The following is a 17,164-nucleotide window of genomic DNA, read 5'->3' on the forward strand; positions in this document are numbered from 1 at the left end:
GGCTCATATCGTGTTAGTGTGCTGTCTCAGCCATAGGACTTTGGTTAAAATTGAGTGCAGACCAGTGGGCTGAAACTCTCTCTTCTGGCCAACTGGACAGATTCAGTGTCAAGTGACTCTGCAGCATTGTTCATTCTGATCCTGACAGAAGATCACAGTCTTAGCCTGTTTACACAGATGCTATAAGGATGTCTGGTGGAGGAAATGGCAGTGCCTCATCTGTGTCTGTGGTTTTGGGAATGCTTGAGTCTGATTCTGGGCAAAGAGGGATTAACGTGTTATATTTCGTTCATTAATATCAATCTTGGCTCAGCAGTAGCATTCACACCTCTTAAGTCAGAAGGTTGTCTGTTCAAGCCCTACCCCAGGGACTTGAGCACTTAGTTGAGGCTGTGAGTCCAGTGCAATACTGAGGGAATGTGGCACCATCAGTGGTGGCATCCTTCAGATGATATTTTAAACCTTCTATCCTCTCAGGTAGATGTAAAAAAAACCTATGGCACGATTTGAAGAAATGCAAGGGAGTTCTTCACAGTGTCCTGGCCAACATCCTCAACCGACACCCAAAACACATTATCTGGTCATTATCACATTGCTGTTTGCGGGAGTTTGTTTGCAAATTTGGCTGTTGTTTCCTACAACAATGACTACACATCATAAAGTATTTCATTTGTTGCAAAGCAGTTCGAAACTTCCTGAGGTGGTGCAAGGTATTATAGAAATGCAAGTTCTTGATGTGTCCACTTTTGATGGAAATAACCTGAACAAGAAATGAGGCAGGAATTTAGTTGAAGGCAACAGGTAGCCCAAACCACAGAAACAGCTCTTGATAACCATGAAGCAGGACATGGTGTCGGTGAAATAAATGTGGCTTTAAAAAATGAAAGTGCCTTTTACCTATTAATATATCAACTCTTACATATAGCATGCACTTCCTGTAAGTGTTGTACCTACTTTCTGATGCACTTGTACATCCTCCAACTCAGAGTGAGCATTGCCATGGGCAATATTTGGGTAGTTCTTGAAGCAAAAGACTCTCGTTCACCAGTGGGTTAATAGCCTGCAACATGTTAGGGCAGGTGGGTTTAATCATTCTACCACTGAGACTTCCTTACTTGAATATTGGGTCACTTCAGGCCTGTCAAGTGTTTCCTTCAGTTGGGGTTACTGGGGAAGAGAAGAAAGGCCTGTTATTTAAAACCAGTCCGAACATCTGGAGATGGATGGTACGCTAGGCATGGAGCAGTTGTCATTTTCCAATGTTGGTGAAACTATTGGCTTTTCCTGACTGTATTTTGGTTGAAACTGTGGTAAAGCATCAATTAGATTCTGGGCTGGGCCGTAAAATGGCAAATATAGTTTTACATCACTTTCTGGATGTTTTTATTGGTATTGTTCTTGTTAAACGCTTTGGGACATTGTTGCATTAAAGGTGTTATGTAAATACAAATTGTGTGCGTCGCTGGCAAAGCTGGCATTTTGTGCCCATCCTTGGTTTCCCTGAGAAGATGGTGAATCAATGGAGTTTGTGAGCCCATTCCAGAGGGCCATTAAGTGCCAGCCACGTTGGTGTAGGATTGAAGTCACATAGAGGCCACACCAGATAAGCATGGTAGATTGCTATGAGGATTTTTTCAATAGTCTGACAGCTCCATAGTCACTTTTACTGAGGCCATTTTAATTTCTAATTGAAAACAATCCAAATTTTCTATCGTTTTAATTTCAAGTTTTTGAAAATAAAATTCAAATTCTCAAGCTGCGATGGTGAGATTTGAACTCGTGTTCGCTGGATTGTTAGTCTAGGCCTCTAGGTTACTAGCCCAGCAACATGATCACTACACTACCATGCCCAGCCTGGTTCTGTTATCTCCTGTCCCCAACTGCACATTTGAATATATGACTGGAGACTTAGCTGACTGAGGGCACAGTGTTAGCTGTGAGCTGGGGGTAGGGAGGGGGTAAAGAGAGAGGAGTGAAAGGGATTGGTGGTTTCCTTAAGGATGCAACAAGGCCACTGAACAAATGGAAAGTAAGCAGGTTGGCACTGGAAGTGTTGTTGGGAGCAGCTAGCATCAACTGAACCAAAATGCAATTCCTTCAAACATAGAATGGAAAGCCATGTGCTAGAAATTGGTGGGGCATGTGTAAATGAAGATTAGCAATCCATTTCTTGTTCTCTCCCTCTTCCCTAAGTGATTAGTGTAGAACAAAGCACTGTTTGTGATTTCAATCTGATCTGTTAAAAGAGGGAATTAAAAGAGTGTGGAGCAGTAAGGGAGGTAGGAAATGATTGAAAATCTGCAACCTGCAGGCTTACCTTTATTTTGCAGTGTACACTGACACAATATTATCAGCTGTAAACGTTTGGACCGAGCACAATTTAATGGGAAAACACTATTCGGGCAAATCTTCAAATGCAGCCAGATTTGGAATTGCTTAATGCGGACTACTTAAAGTTATTGAACGCTGCCTGCTGCTGCTTTACCTTCCCCCACCCCCGGGGATGGCGAGTATGGGGAAATGTAGGAAGAGGAAGAGCGGAGTGTATGTGTAAATTCCCAGGAGGAATCCAACTGCATTTCCTGGTCCTGTGCAGTTTTCTTTTTCTTTTCCTGGTCTGAGGCCGTGCACTTTGAACAGTGTCGTTGCAATCGGTTACATTACACCAAAGCTTATAATGCTTTGCGTTGGCTGTAGCTACTGAGGTTGATGGGCCTGTGAGATAATGCATCTTTATCAGGAACTGCATGAACTGACACATGTGAACATGGAAGAAATTGCGACCAGCATTTCAGCTAGGATCTCCCAACTTAGTAGTAATTGTGCTTCATAGCAAATTAAATCCTAGTTGGTTTCCTGCTAATTCGTATGCCATTATAATGGACCAAGGTGTCTCAGTTAGAAAGGCCCACTGCAAAAGAGACCAGAAAGCACCAGGTTCAATGCCCTGTCTCTGCTAAGTTAGCAGGTGTCAGCTGGGGTAGCAGTTGGGGCAAATTACAGTTGACCATCATATCTTGGGAATATGGAGAGAAAATCTGACCGTATTCTGTCCTCAATTGCTGCTAGTCTAGGCTGAGCCACCTATGTGGACATGGAGCAAGGAAATGATTGGGTTCAACTGTGATGCTTTCTACAGTTGACCAACACTCGTCGTTGAGGACCATTTGAGCAGAATGGCCACTTCCATGAGCTACCAGAGGATTGTTGACTTCTCGAACTGAACCACAGCAGGAGTCAAAATCTTTGGGAGAAGAGGGAAAGCAATGGAATAAAAATAATGAACTAGATGCAACAGTGAAAAAGGGAGATAGGCTGAGGCAAAGGTGGAGACCCAACAAAGTTAGGTATTGGGGATGGATTGGATTTGGAGCCAAGATAGTTGCAAGCAGCCTTGTTCAAGCTGAAAGTGGGGGATGGAAGCAGTGACAAGTGTACAGTGTTTGTGGCAGGGACCAAAGGTGATGTATTCAGTCTTTCCAACTAAATCTCCTCTTTTTACTTGGTGTATTTCTAATGATCTTAGTCTCTAAAGTACTAATTCATTTTGATCAGCAATGTTGCTGCTGGGAAATGGAAAGCACCCAGCACTTGGGTCATAGATAGTTGTGGCCTCTCTGATTCACATTTCCATTTTGGTGCCAGCTGAACTAGAAATGGTTTTATGCTGTAGGCCTACTCAGACAGATGGACACTGCAGAGACTTCTTTCACTTGTAACTACCTGACCGAGGAGTCTATCCCAGCAGTCCGGGCTGAATTGGGCCTGATCAATCCGGCCTTGCCTTTGAATAGGTAGGTTGAGCTCAAGCCCCACCCCAGTATAAAATGTAGACTGACACATCAATGTGGTATGGGGGGAATGCTGTGTTAGCTCAGGTGCTGTCATTTGGATGAAGCATTAAGCCATTGCTTGTTGCATGGATGCTAAAGCTATATGGTTGGCATTCTGTGAGTTGAAGGTCATTCTTCATCCAGACTGATCCCAAGAAAGGCTGGTATGTGCTGGATACTGGTCCAAGTCTAGTATTTGAACATCTTCAACTTTGTTAGAACGTTGCACCCTGCAATATAGTAGTGTGTCAATGTCTTACCTGGTGCTGCAGTATAGACTATATCTGAACCAATGTAATATTTCCAAATGTACCCAAAGGTATCAGTTCTTGAAGAGAGGGGATAGACTGCCCTGTAAAAAAAAAAAAGGCTTTTTATATTCAGGTTTATGCAAAACTAATAGTGCCACCTTATTTTACAATATTTCCTTGTCCTTCTTGGCATGCTGTTGATAATTGAATGATCTGAAGCGAGGATGTTCCAAAACTAAATGCAAGTTATTTAGGACAGACAGCAGGATAAAGTTGTTTCACAAAGGGCTGTGGGATGCACTACCAGAATTAGTGATTGAAGTAGTGACCATGTTAACATTTAAGAACATTTAGGTAGGTGGTTGAAGGAAAAGGGGCATAAAGGGATATGGGAACAGGGTGGATATACAAGGTTAGGCTTACTGCTTCTGGTGAGGATAAACGCCAGCACGGACTAGTTGGGCCACGCGGCTTGTTTCATGCTGTAATTTCTTTAATTCAATATAAAAGGTTTTGTAATTGTAGAAAACAAAATCAAAACCTGACCGGAGGTGAGTAATCTGTAATCCACTGTAAGGGAGTATGATGCTGATCTAGCTCAATTACAGGCTTAGTTCTCCCTAATTTTGAGGGTGTGTAAAAGACTGAGCTTTGTTGCTATGAATATTCTCCAGTTTTCATCCAGAGAGAGGAGCTGTTTCCTCTAACTTTCAGCTGGATTTAATATTTTTATTAAAAGGGAAAAGCTGAAATTGAAGGACTATTGCATTGCTGCTTTCTGTTTACACCTTGGGCAATGTATCATGTGAGCAGCAGACTGAGAGGAGGGCAGCCTCTGAAATCTGCTAACCCAGTGCAGGCCGGGGGAGAGGAGAGCACAGAGTTGACGCTTGACTCTTAGAACTATGTTTGTATCAGGACAGCTGTAACTTGCATTGGATTGTGCACAGGGCTGTAAACAGTGTGACTGGGCTAGTAATGACAGTAGCGCTTACTGTGAAGCTCTGGCTAATGACTTTGTGATGATGGTCAAGAATCTTTTTTTAGATTTTGCATTTGACTGGGTTTGGACAATTTACAGCCCAGTTAGTTGGTTAATGTGAAAAGCACTCACACAATACATTACCACTACTGTGGTGTTGCATACTATTAGTGTGCAGTACCAGGACAACCAGTTGCTACAGCAGCTTGGCAACCAGCACCAGTGCAAAAACAATTGTGTCACTTGGCAACTGCATGTGTAGCACTTGTGGCAGAACCTGCCTCTCAAGGATTGGCCTTCACAGCCATAAGCAAAGGTGCGCCTAGAGAAGGCACCCCACCTGAATAAAAGCAAAATACTGCAGATGCTGGAAATCTGAAATAAAAACAAGAAATGCTGGAAATACTCAGCAGGTCTGGCAGCATCAGTGGAGAGAGAAGCAGAGTTAACGTTTCAGGTCAGTGACCCTTCATCAGAACTGAACCCCACCTGAATAGATTGTTTGCTGCATGTCCATCGTATTTCTTAGATGGAAGGATGTCAACCAACTCGCACAATACGTTTGCATTTAAATAAATAGTACGCTTAGCTGCATGCCTTCATGGTGAGTCTCTGCTTTTGATCAACTGTCCTAACGTCATCTCCTTTGTCAGTTTATTTTTGTTCGATTACGCTACGGTGAAGTGTTCTCAGATGTTTTACTATGTTAAAGGTGCTGTGAAATGCAAGTTGTTTTAAGTAAAGTAGATTTGCTCAGCAACAACCCAGCCCCCAATGGAAGACCACAGAGCGTCTCAAATTCCACCCATATCGGGCAGCTTTCACTGACATCACTGAAGACAGCCATGAGGGAGATTTTCCTGACGGGAATAAAAATAACACCATACTGGGTAATGTCAGCAGTGTTATGTTCTACTTCTGCAACAACAACTTGCATTTATATAATGCCTTTAACACGGCCCTTACCAGACTTGCACTGGAAATGCAGGTTGATCGTGCTATCCCCAGAAATTGTTTGGGTTGTAACTCTGCTAAATTTTCATCTACAGTGCTCCTGGTACAGAGATCCACACATTGGGGAGCTGGGTGTCTGCCCCTCACTCAGTCACATGGTGTTCTCTTCATTAATATCAACATTAATCTGAGCAACCGTTCCCTGCAGTCAAGGTTTTCTCTGCAGGTGGATGACTAGTTCACTGATCCAGCTGTTCTTTATAATTTAATTTTTTAAAAATTATTTAGCAGAAGGTTGCCCACATTAAGGGAACATTTCTGGTTTTGTGTGGCAGTGACCCAGTCTTGGGGGGTTTTGAACTGTAGCTAAATGACAGGACTACTCGCTAATTATTCATTTGCTCTCAGGGCGAGACTCTGATTCTGTAAAGGGCATGAGAGGATTTTGAAATATTTTGACATCCATTTTTCATTGTGCTTTGCTTTTCAGTGGTTGAGAGCAGCACTTATGTTGGGACAACCTTGTTAGTGTTGAACTTTCTGTAGTTCCAAAATAAATTTTCCCGGAGCCCCAGCGGGCTGGTTTCCAGTCCCTCTATTGGAAGAATGTTGTGCTTTCCTCCTGGATATTGCAGTAATGCATGCTCCCATGTCAAATCCCATCCAAATAGTTCAGGAGTGACCGATACTGGTGTATCTCTAATCACCAATATTTAGTGATAAACACAGCAACGTGACCACTCTGAAGTGTTTACCAGTAAACTGCAACAGCTTCCTTGGAAGTTTAGGTATTGGTGGGAATGCGTTATTCGGTTGTTCACTAGTACAGATGCGTGAAGGTGATGGATTGGCAAAGATACCTTGATGACTTAGTGAGGTTCCCGTCAATCATGTTTCAGGACAAACAAACCAGAATTTCTCTTGTCTTGAGTGTTTAAACTGTATCTCGGAGGGAATACTGGTGGTGGGAAGGAGATTCTCCTTGTCTGAACTGTTGCCATTCACTGCTGTGGTAATGTCTCATATTCAACTATTAAATGGAATGCTAACAGCTTGTCAGTATTTGAAAAGGCTGTGGATGTCATGGCTCTAGTAATAATCCACTCCTAGTTTCTTCTGGCAGTGTGCAGTTCACTGCAGGGTGCTATTGATTATATGTCTGGGCTGCAACTGCTGGTTTTATTTTGTTTCCTGTATATATAACTTGTTTAAATTTGTCAGATGTATTTTGCAGTAACCATTGCAAAGCAGTTTGGAAGTCTGTGCCCATTAAGTCGACTTCAATTTGAGCTGTCCTCCTTCAAGTTAGCACTGCCCCTTCTACCCTCAGAGTTGTCCTGGAGTCCCCCAGGGGCTGTCTGTCTCTGTGGTATGCGTCTTTATCTGCTTTGTCGCATCTCACACTTGTATTCTCTCAATTTTTTATTCCCCGGTTTGAATTTAACCTTTCAGAGGTAGATGCACGTGAACCGTTATGCTAACCATTAGAGTCAGTTCCAGTATTTGATGCACGTTGCTCAAGAGAAGGAAAAATGTGCAAGGAAATGCGACTTGCAATCATCGAGCACCTTTCACAACCTCAGGACATGACATAAAGCACTTTACAGCCAATGAAGAACTTTGCAGTTTAGTAATATAGGAAATGTGACAGCCAATTTTTGTACAGCAAGGTCCCACAGGCAGCAATGTATTAATGACCAGATAATCTGTTTGTGATGTTGGTTGAGGGATAAATATTGGCCAGGACACCAGTAAGAACTCTTGTGCTCTGCCAAATATCACCATGGGGCTCGTTATGTCTATCTGAGAGGGCAGACGGGACCTTGGTTTAACGTCCTATGTGTAAGACAGGACCTTGGTTTAATGTCCCATGTGTAAGACGGCACCAATGGTGCAGTACTGCACTGCGCTGCACTGGAGTATCAGTGTGGATAATGTCTGTGTGGAAGAGATTGATCTCCCTCATCTCTGTTCTCCCTCCAGCCACCATTTCTGTCCCTGGGTTATTCCTATGTCAGTTGTTAGTGTTGTACTTGAACAAGAGTTGAAGCTGTGACATGAGTTGACCTTTAAGATCAAGCGTTGGAAAGTAGAGTGAAGAACCTGACCACAAATGTGCAACTACAAGCTGTTGGTATTGCCATGGGTGGATAAGTGCAACTTGAGTGCCAAGAATGCCATGGAACACCTTCACTCCCAGTAGACATGGTTTGTTTTGTATGTTGCTAGATATTGAGCTGTTATTTCTCAGATACATGCTGCCCCTTGGCAACATCATCCAAAAATGCATCAGGATGACACTAAGCTCTCTCTCACCACCGCCGCTCTCTCGAGGCTCCCACTGCTTACGAACATATGAATTAGGAGCAGGAGTGGGGCACTCGGCCCCTCGAGCCTGCTCTGCAATTCAAAAAGTTCATGGCTGCACTGATTACTCCACATTTCCACCTACCCCCGATAATCTTTCACCCCCTTGCTTATCAAGAATCTATCTACCTCTGCCTTAAAAATCTTCAAAGACTCCGCTTCCACCGCCTTTTGAGGAAGAGAATTCCAAAGACTCACGACCCTCAGAAAAAATTTCTCCTCATTTCTGTCTTAAATGGACGACCCCTTATTTTTAAACAGTGACCCTTAGTTCTAGATTCTCCCACAAGGAGAAACATCCATTCCACTTCCACTCTGTCAAGACCCCTCAGGACCTTGTGTTTCAATCAAGTTGCCTCTTACTCTTCTAAACTCCAACGGTTACAAGCCTAGTCTGTCCAATCTTTCCTCGTAAGACAGCCCGCCAATTCCAGTTATCAGTCTAGTAAACCTCTGTACTGCCTCCAATGCATTTACGTAAGAACTAGGAGCAGGAGTAGGCAATTCAGCCCCTCGAGCCTGCTCTGCCATTCAGTACGATCATGGCTGATCTCATCTTGGCCTCAACCCCACTTTCCTGCCCGTTCTCCATAACCCTTCAACCCATTACTAATTAAAAATCTGTATCTCAAATTTACCCAATGTCCCAGCATCCACCGCACTCTGGGGTAGTGAATTCCACAGATTCATGACCCTTTGAGAGAAGTAATTTCTCCTCATCTCTGTTATAAATCTGCTCCCCCTTATCCTAAAACTATGACCTCTCGTTCTAGCTTGCCCCACAAGAGGAAACATCCTCTCTACGTCTACTTTGTCAATCTCCTTAATCATCTTATATACCTCAATTAGATCTCCTCTCATTCTTCTAAACTCCAGACAATAAAGGCCTAAATTGCTCATTCTCTCTTCATAAGACAAGCCCGCCCCCCCCCCCCCCCCCCCCAAAATCTCTGGAATCAATCTAGTGAACCTCCTCTGAACTGCCTCCAATGCAACTACATCCTTCCTTAAATAAGGAGACCAGTACTGTACACAGTACTCCAGATGTGGTCTCACCAATGCCCTGTATAGCTGAAGCATAACCTCCCGACTTTTGTATTCAATTCCCCTTGCGATAAATTATAACATTTTATTAGCTTTCCTAATTACGTGCTGTACCTGCATACTAACCTTTTGTGATTCATGCACTAGGACATCCAGATGCCTCTGCATCTCAGAGCTCTGCAATCTCTCACCATTTAGATAGTATGCTTTTTTATTCTTCCTGCCAAAGTGGACAATTTCCCACTTTCCCACATTATACTCCATTTGCCAGGTTTTTGCCCACTCACTTAACCTATCTATATCCCTTTGTAACCTAGCCCCCTTATGTACTTTTCACAAGTTATATTCCTACCTATCTTTGAGTCATCAGCAAATTTAACAACCATACCTTCGGTCCCTTCATCTAAGTCATTTATATAAATCGTAAAAAGTTGAGGCCCCAGCTCAGATCCCTGTGGCACACCACTTGTTACATCTTGCCAAGCAGAAAATGACCATTTATGCCTACTCTCTTTCCTGTTAGCTAGCCAATTTTCTTTCCATGCCAATATGTTATCCCCTACACCATGAGCTTTTATTTTCTGCAATAACCTTTGATGTGGCACCTTATCAAATGCCTTCTGGAAATCTAAGTGCAGTACATCCACCGGTTCCCCTTTATCCACAGCACATGTAACTCCCTCAAAGTAAAGGCCGCCTACCCGACCCAGACCCGACGATATGGGTCGGGTCGCACATCTGGGTTCGGCATTCAGGGTCGGGCCGGGCCGGATCGTACACGCTCTATCAGTACGTCAGGTAAGTGGCTCCAATGTTAAAACCACTTTTTAAGTCCAAAAAGTAAATCGTTAGTCTTTTTAAGCTTGTGCAGATAAGTAACAAAGTGAAAAACGGAAGGTAGGTTAACTGGTGGTTGGGTCGGGCGTGGGAAAAAATGGAAGGTCTCGGGCCGGGTCGGGCTCGGGGTCAGATGGGGTTCTGTCGGGCTCGGTTCGTGTTTTATTTGCAGACCCGAGCCAGCCTTTACCTCAAAGAACTCCAACAAATTGGTTAAATATGATTTCCCTTTCACAAAACCATGTTGACTCTGCCTAATTACCTTGAATTTTTCTAAAGGCCCTGCTATACCGTACTTAATAGCTTCTAACATTTTCCCTAAGATTGATGTTAAGCTAACTGGCCTGTAGTTTCTTGCTTTCTGTCTCCTTCCCTTTTTGAATAAAGGAGTTACATTTGCTATTTTCCAATTTAACGGAACCTTCCCTGAATGTAGGGAATTTGGGGAAAATCAAAACTAACGCATCAATTATCTCACTAGCCACTTCTTTTAATACCCTAGGATGAAGTCCATTAGGACCCGGGGACTTGTCAGCCCGCAGCAGCAACAATTTGTTCAGCACCACTTCCCTGGTGATTGTAATTTTTTCAAGTTGCTCCCTCCCTTCCATTTCCTGACTTACGGCTAATACCTGGGATCTTGCTTGTGTCCTCAATAGTGAAGACCCAGTCCTCGATGAGCCGAAATTTCCTCCCATTAAACGTTGAGAAGATCAAAACCATTGTCTTCGGTCCCTGTCACAATATCTGTCTCTCCACTGATTCCATTACTCTCCCTGGCCACTGTCTTCGACTGAATCAAACTGTTCACAGTCTTGGTGTCCTATTTGACCCTGAGCTAAGCTTCCGACTTGTATATTCTCCATCGCCAAGACCACCTATTTCCACCTTTGTAATATCGCCCGTCTCCGCCCCGGACTCAGCTCATCTACTGAAACCCTCATCCACGCCTTTCTAACTTAGACTTTACCAGGACAGTATTGGAATGGTGGTTCACTCATCTTCCACCTCCCAAAAAACGAGCTCATCCAAAATTTGTCCAGCATCCTGACTCACACCAAGTTCCATTCACCTCTGTGATTTGTGACCTATGTTGACTCCTGGTCCCCGAGCACATCAATTTTAAAATACTCACCCTTGTATTCAAATCCCTATGTGGCTTTGCCTATCACTATTTCTGAAGCCTCCTACAGCCCTCCAAGATCTGTGTTCCTCCAACTCTAGCTTCTTGTCCATACTGTATTTCCCTCATTCCACCATTGATGGTCCAATGTCTCCTGCTTTGGCTCGGTGTCAGTATTTGTCTGAATACGCTGCTGTGAAGCACGTGATACATTTTACTATATTAAAGGTGCTATGCAAATTGTTGAGACTTTCACAATACTGGGAAATATTGAAAAGTAAGAGCAAAGTGGGTGGCGCAGTGGTTAGCACCACAGCCTCACAGCTCCAGCGACCCGGGTTCAGTTCTGGGTACTGCCTGTGCGGAGTTTGCAAGTTCTCCCTGTGACCGCATGGGTTTCCGCCGGGTGCTTCGGTTTCCTCCCACAGCCAAAGACTTGCAGGTTGGTAGGTAAATTGGCCATTGTAAATTGCCCCTAGTGTAGGTAGGTGGCAGGAGAATTGAGGGAAGGTGGGGACGTGGTAGGGAATATGGGATTAATGTAGGATTAGTATAAATGGGTGGTTGATGGTCGGCACAGACTCGGTGGGCCGAAGGGCCTGTTTCAGTGCTGTATCTCTTTATGACTCTAATTTGGGTTAAGAGTGTTTAATTTTGAGAAGCAGTCCGATGTGCGCTATTTGCTGGCCAGACTGGCACTGATAGTCTTTGGGAAGTTCCCTCGGAGAGGGACTATTTTTGGTCATCATGTGAAACTTGAGTTGCGTGCACTAAATCTGGTTTTGCTTCATGTATGCTTCATTTAGACAGTCCCATGAGGTACAGTTCAGATGTTTAAGCATGATACCATTTCAGACACATCTCAAATTGCAATGCCTGACTCTGACTCTTACGTGGAAGCAGTGGCAATACAGATCACGGCATCACCAGGTTTGGTTTTTCAGATAACTGCAAAGCCTGTGTTTCTGGAAACTAATGATTGTACTGTAGGTGAACTCTGTCAGGTCAGAATCACTCGTGTGTCACTTCTGGATTCATGAGCATCAATCGTGGGTGTTTTATTATTGACTTCTTAAATGTCACATGCTGTCCACTGAGCACATGGGTCAGGGTTCCCATTCACAGTCATTTGTATGAAAGTTTCCTGCCCTGGGGAAGAGCTGGGCTAACACAGAACTCCTGAATTTGGGGAAGTTACAGTTATAAGTGGGATGAAAGGCAAGAGAAGTGCAATTAGCCCATAATAATTCAAAGCCATCAGAGCTGTCACTAGGATAGAGTTGCCCTGGGAGTCCTCAACATTGACTGCGGATCCCGGGAAGTCTCATGGCATCCAATCAAACATGGGCAAGGAAATCTCCTGCTGATAACCACCTACCACCCCCTCTGTCGACCGATGAATCAGTGCTTCTCCATATTGAACGTTAATTGGAAGAAGCACTGAGGGTAGCAAGGGCACAGATGTACTCTGGGTGGAGGACTTCAACTTCCATCACCAAGAGTGACTCGGTAGCACAACTACTGACCAAGCTGGCCGAGTCCTAAAGGACATAGCTGCTCGACTGGGTATGCGGCAGGTGGTGAGGCAACCAACAAGAGGGAAAAACTACTACACCTCGTCCTCACCCACCTGTTGCAGTTGCATCTGTCTGACAGTATTGGTCGGAGCGACCACTCCACAGTCCTTGTGGAGACAAAGTCCCATCTTCATACTGAGGAAACCCTCCATCGTGTTGTGTGACACTATCACCGTGCTAAATGTGATAGATTTCGAACAGATCTCGCAACTCAAAACTGGGCATCCATGAGCCGCTGTGGGCCATCAGCAGCAGCAATCTGTAACCTCATGGCTGGGCACATCCCCCACTCTACCGTTACCATCAAGCAGGGGGACCAACCCTGGTTCTGTGAGGAGTGCAGGAGGGCATGCCAGGGGCAGCAGCAGGCATACCTCAAAATGAGGTGTCAGCCAGGTGACGCTACAACACAGGATTACTTGCATGCCAAGCAGCAGAAGCAGCATGCAATAGACAGAGCTAAGCAATCCCACACCGATGGATCAGATCTAAGCTCTGCAGTCCTGCCACATCCAGTTGTGAATGGTGGTGGACAATTAAACAATTGGCAGGAGGAGGCGGCTCCAGAAACATCCCCATCCTCAATGATGGGGGAGCCCAGCGCATCACTGCAAAAGACAAGGCTGATATTTGCATCCATCTTCAGCCAGAAGTACTAAGTGGATGATCCATCTGAGGTCCCCAGCATCAAAGATGCCAGTCTTCAGCCAATCCAATTTACTTCACGTGATATCAAGAAACAGCTGAAGGCACTGGATACTGCAAAGGCTATGTGCTTTCACAACATTCCGGCATTAGTACTGAAAAGACTCGTGCTGAAGAACTAGCCGCGCCCATAGCCATGCTGTACCAGTACAGCAACAACGCTGGCATATATCCAGCAATGTGGAAAATTGCCCAGGTATGTCCTGTGCACAAAAAGCAGGACAAATACAAACCCGGCCAACTACTGCCCTATCAGTCTATTCCCAATCATCAGCAAAGTGATGGAAGGGGTCGTCGACAGTGCTATCAAGTGGCAGTTGGTCAGCAATAACCTGCTCATTGGCACTCAGTTTGGGTTCTGCCAGGGTCACTCAGCTCCTGTCTCCCCAATGCCTGCCTACCATTTACAAGGCACACGTCAGGAGTGTGATGGGATACTCACTCCTTGCCTGGATGTGTGCAGTTCCAACAAGGCTCAAGAAGATCGACACCATCCAGGACAAAGCAGCCCACTTGTTTGGCACCCCATCCACCACCTTCAACATTCACTCCCTCCACCACCAAAGCAACAACTCGCCGAGGCTCCTTCGACAGCACCTTCCAAACCTGCGACCTCTATCACCTAGAAGGGCAAGGGCAGGGGATGCATGGGAACACCATCACCTGCAAGTTCCTCTCCAAGCCACACAGCATCCTGACTTGGAACTATATCGCTGTTCCTTCACGGTCGCTGGGTCAAAGTCCTGGAACACTCTTCCTACCAGCACTGTGGGTGTACCTACACCACATGGGCTGCAGCTGTTCAAGAAGGCAGCTCACCACCACCTTCTCAAGGGCAATTGGGGATGGGCAATAAATGCTGGCCTGGCCAGCGAGGCCCACATCTCACGACTGAATAATTTTTAAAAAGCCTCTAGTAGTAAAACATTGTTCTGATTATTTTCACTTTCCACCCAGGTGGAGGGGTTTTATTTTACTCCTGTGGCTGGATTGTAATGATTAGATGGGACTGTGTGAGAACGATGAGATTATATTTGAATTATAAGCTAATGAACAAATGTTTGCAGTACAACTTTAAGGGAGGTGCTACCCCAGTAATCCATCGGAGACTGGGATCTTTCTCCTCTTGACCTGGATTGAAACGTAATTACGGTGAAAGGACAGTTTAACCCTCTGTATCACAATCCCTTTTATCCTGTTTACAAGTAATTTTCCTATGTACGCTTTGAATGACGAGCAGTAGTTAAAAAGTCACGTGAATGTGTCCATCATTAGTCGGAGCTAAACCTGAAGCGAGGTGAACTGTTGCAGTGTCTGCTACAGAGATCTGTGACACAGCAAACAGTCTTGTAAAGAAATGTTGAGTGACTGTTCACTCAAAGCCAAGGTACTTTGTGCTTACTGAATGGATAGGGTGTTTTCCCGAATTGAGAATTTAATCTCAATCAAAACCTATGACAGTTTGATTTTTTTAAAAAATTGGAATGGGACATTAGGGATAGGTGTTCCACAGCAGTATTCTACATAGTTCAGAAATCCCAGACAGCAGCTCCCCATGGCTTGTTAGTAAGTGCATTTTCTAATGAGGAACTGAGCCATATGGAGGCCGGGTGAAATTCATCTCTTGTCTGTACTGAGTTGGCATTGGCACACAAATATCTCTGCCATCTTGAGCGAGGAAGGAGGGAAGTCTGCCAGGGTTCCATGTGCTTAATTGCAATGCAGAGACACTTGCTGGACAGTGGTTGTTGGGTGAAGACATGAATTGGAGCTGATGCCCCAATGGGTGATAGCCTGTCAGCATTCACTGCCTCAGCTCTCACAGGGACTGACCACTTAGGGTAGAGCACCTGAGAAATGGTCCCCAGCAAGTGTCAGTGTCTCCAGAAAGAGAAGAAATAGATAAGCTTGCTCTCCACTCCTGTGATCACATTTTGTGTTGTTTTCTGTGGTGCTGGTATCCTGACTTGCCTGCCTGGCCTGGATTGTTAATGATGGAGTAGGCTCGAAGGACCAAATGGTCCAGTCCAGTTCCTATTTCTTATGTTCTTATGTTAAAGTAAATGTGAAACCATGTTGTTAGAATACAAGCAGAACTTAAAAAATAAACAACACTACAAATGCGCATATTCTCACTTATGAGATTGATATGAGAATGGGTGATAGGGAGCTGTACCAGTGTAATAATCCAGGTGAGGTGTTTGCATGGCAAATGAGCTAAGCATGAATGGGCTTCCTGGCCTTTTGGTTCAGTGGTGTAGAACACTTGCTTCTGATTCAAAGCCATGGGTTCAAGGCCCACTTTAGGACTTGAGCAGATAAATTAGGTTGATGCTCCAGCGCAGTACTACACTATCAGATGCCGTCTCTCAGTTGAGATGTTAAACTGAGGCCCCAGTTGGCAATTGGGGGGTGTCATAAAAGATTCTGTGGCAGGGGAGTTCTCCCGTTGTCCTGGCTGATATTTATCCCAACTTTACCAAAACAGAATATTTGGTCATTTATCTCACTCTTTGTTGAGCCTTACTGTGTGCAAATTGGCTGCCGTATTTGCTGGCATCCCTGTATTGCAACAGCTAATCTGCTTCTAAAAATAGGTGCATAATTGGCTCTGAAGCACTTTAGGACGTCCAGAGGACATGAAAGGTATTTATTCTAAAGGCATAACATAACAAATGCAGCTTCAGTTTCTGACTAATATTGTTTCTCCATTACATTTGGGGCAGTGATTATTGAAGGACAGCATGATCATGAAGAAACAATAATTGGGAGTCCAATTTCTGCACTCCCTGCCACAGTTCAGAGCAGGCTGCCCATCTGAGTTCAGGCCATTATGTATCCGAGAGAGAAAATAACGGAATGCTTAATGCAAGAGAGTGCAAAAGTTTTTAGCAATAGGAAATCAGCCTAGCAAACACTTCCCTTTCTCAGATCACCCTCTCCTTCACAGTACGTCCCAGTCCACTCTTCAGCAACCTATCCAAAACTCTCTCGACCTCATTTGTACTATCATTTCGACAATTTATTTATAATGTTTTGGGTGAAAGGTTTCTGTATGACTACCCTTCTTAGCCCTGATTTCATTTCTAATCTCTATTTCTGAAGCTTTATTTCAAGTAAAGCGAAGCGTACTGTGTACTGAAGTGTGCTGCTGATTGCCCAGTATAACCTGTCTGTGTGTTATCTCTGCAGGTTTTAAATGAGGAATGTGATCAGAACTGGTACAAGGCAGAGCTGAATGGAAAGGATGGCTTCATTCCCAAGAACTACATTGAAATGAAACCACACCCGTAAGTCAGAGCGTTTGGCCAGCCTTCCCCAGCACTAACGGGGTGGGTAGCATTGGGTTGTCTGTAATCTTGTGATGGCACTTGTTGGCACAGTATGATTCTTGTACACAAGATTCCCCGTCAAACAAACTTCCTTAATGGAAATGAGCACTTAATTTCTGTGGAAGCATGTTCCTTTCTCCTTTCTTTAATGCTATTCCA

The 17,164-nt window shown here is 44.4% G+C and overlaps 1 protein-coding gene across 1 annotated transcript in view; it reads left to right on the top strand.

Annotated features, from left to right (window-relative positions):
* Positions 1–17,164, top strand: part of LOC137384200 (growth factor receptor-bound protein 2) — a 188,679-nt gene that overhangs the window by 97,656 nt on the left and 73,859 nt on the right. Inside the window, exon 2 of the mRNA XM_068057855.1 lies at positions 16,866–16,963. Within this exon, the coding sequence (XP_067913956.1) occupies positions 16,866–16,963 (98 nt within the window). The remainder of the gene's footprint in view (positions 1–16,865; positions 16,964–17,164) is intronic.

This window comes from Heterodontus francisci, chromosome 26 (genome assembly GCF_036365525.1).
Source record: "Heterodontus francisci isolate sHetFra1 chromosome 26, sHetFra1.hap1, whole genome shotgun sequence".
NCBI classification, from domain to species: Eukaryota; Metazoa; Chordata; class Chondrichthyes; order Heterodontiformes; family Heterodontidae; genus Heterodontus; species Heterodontus francisci.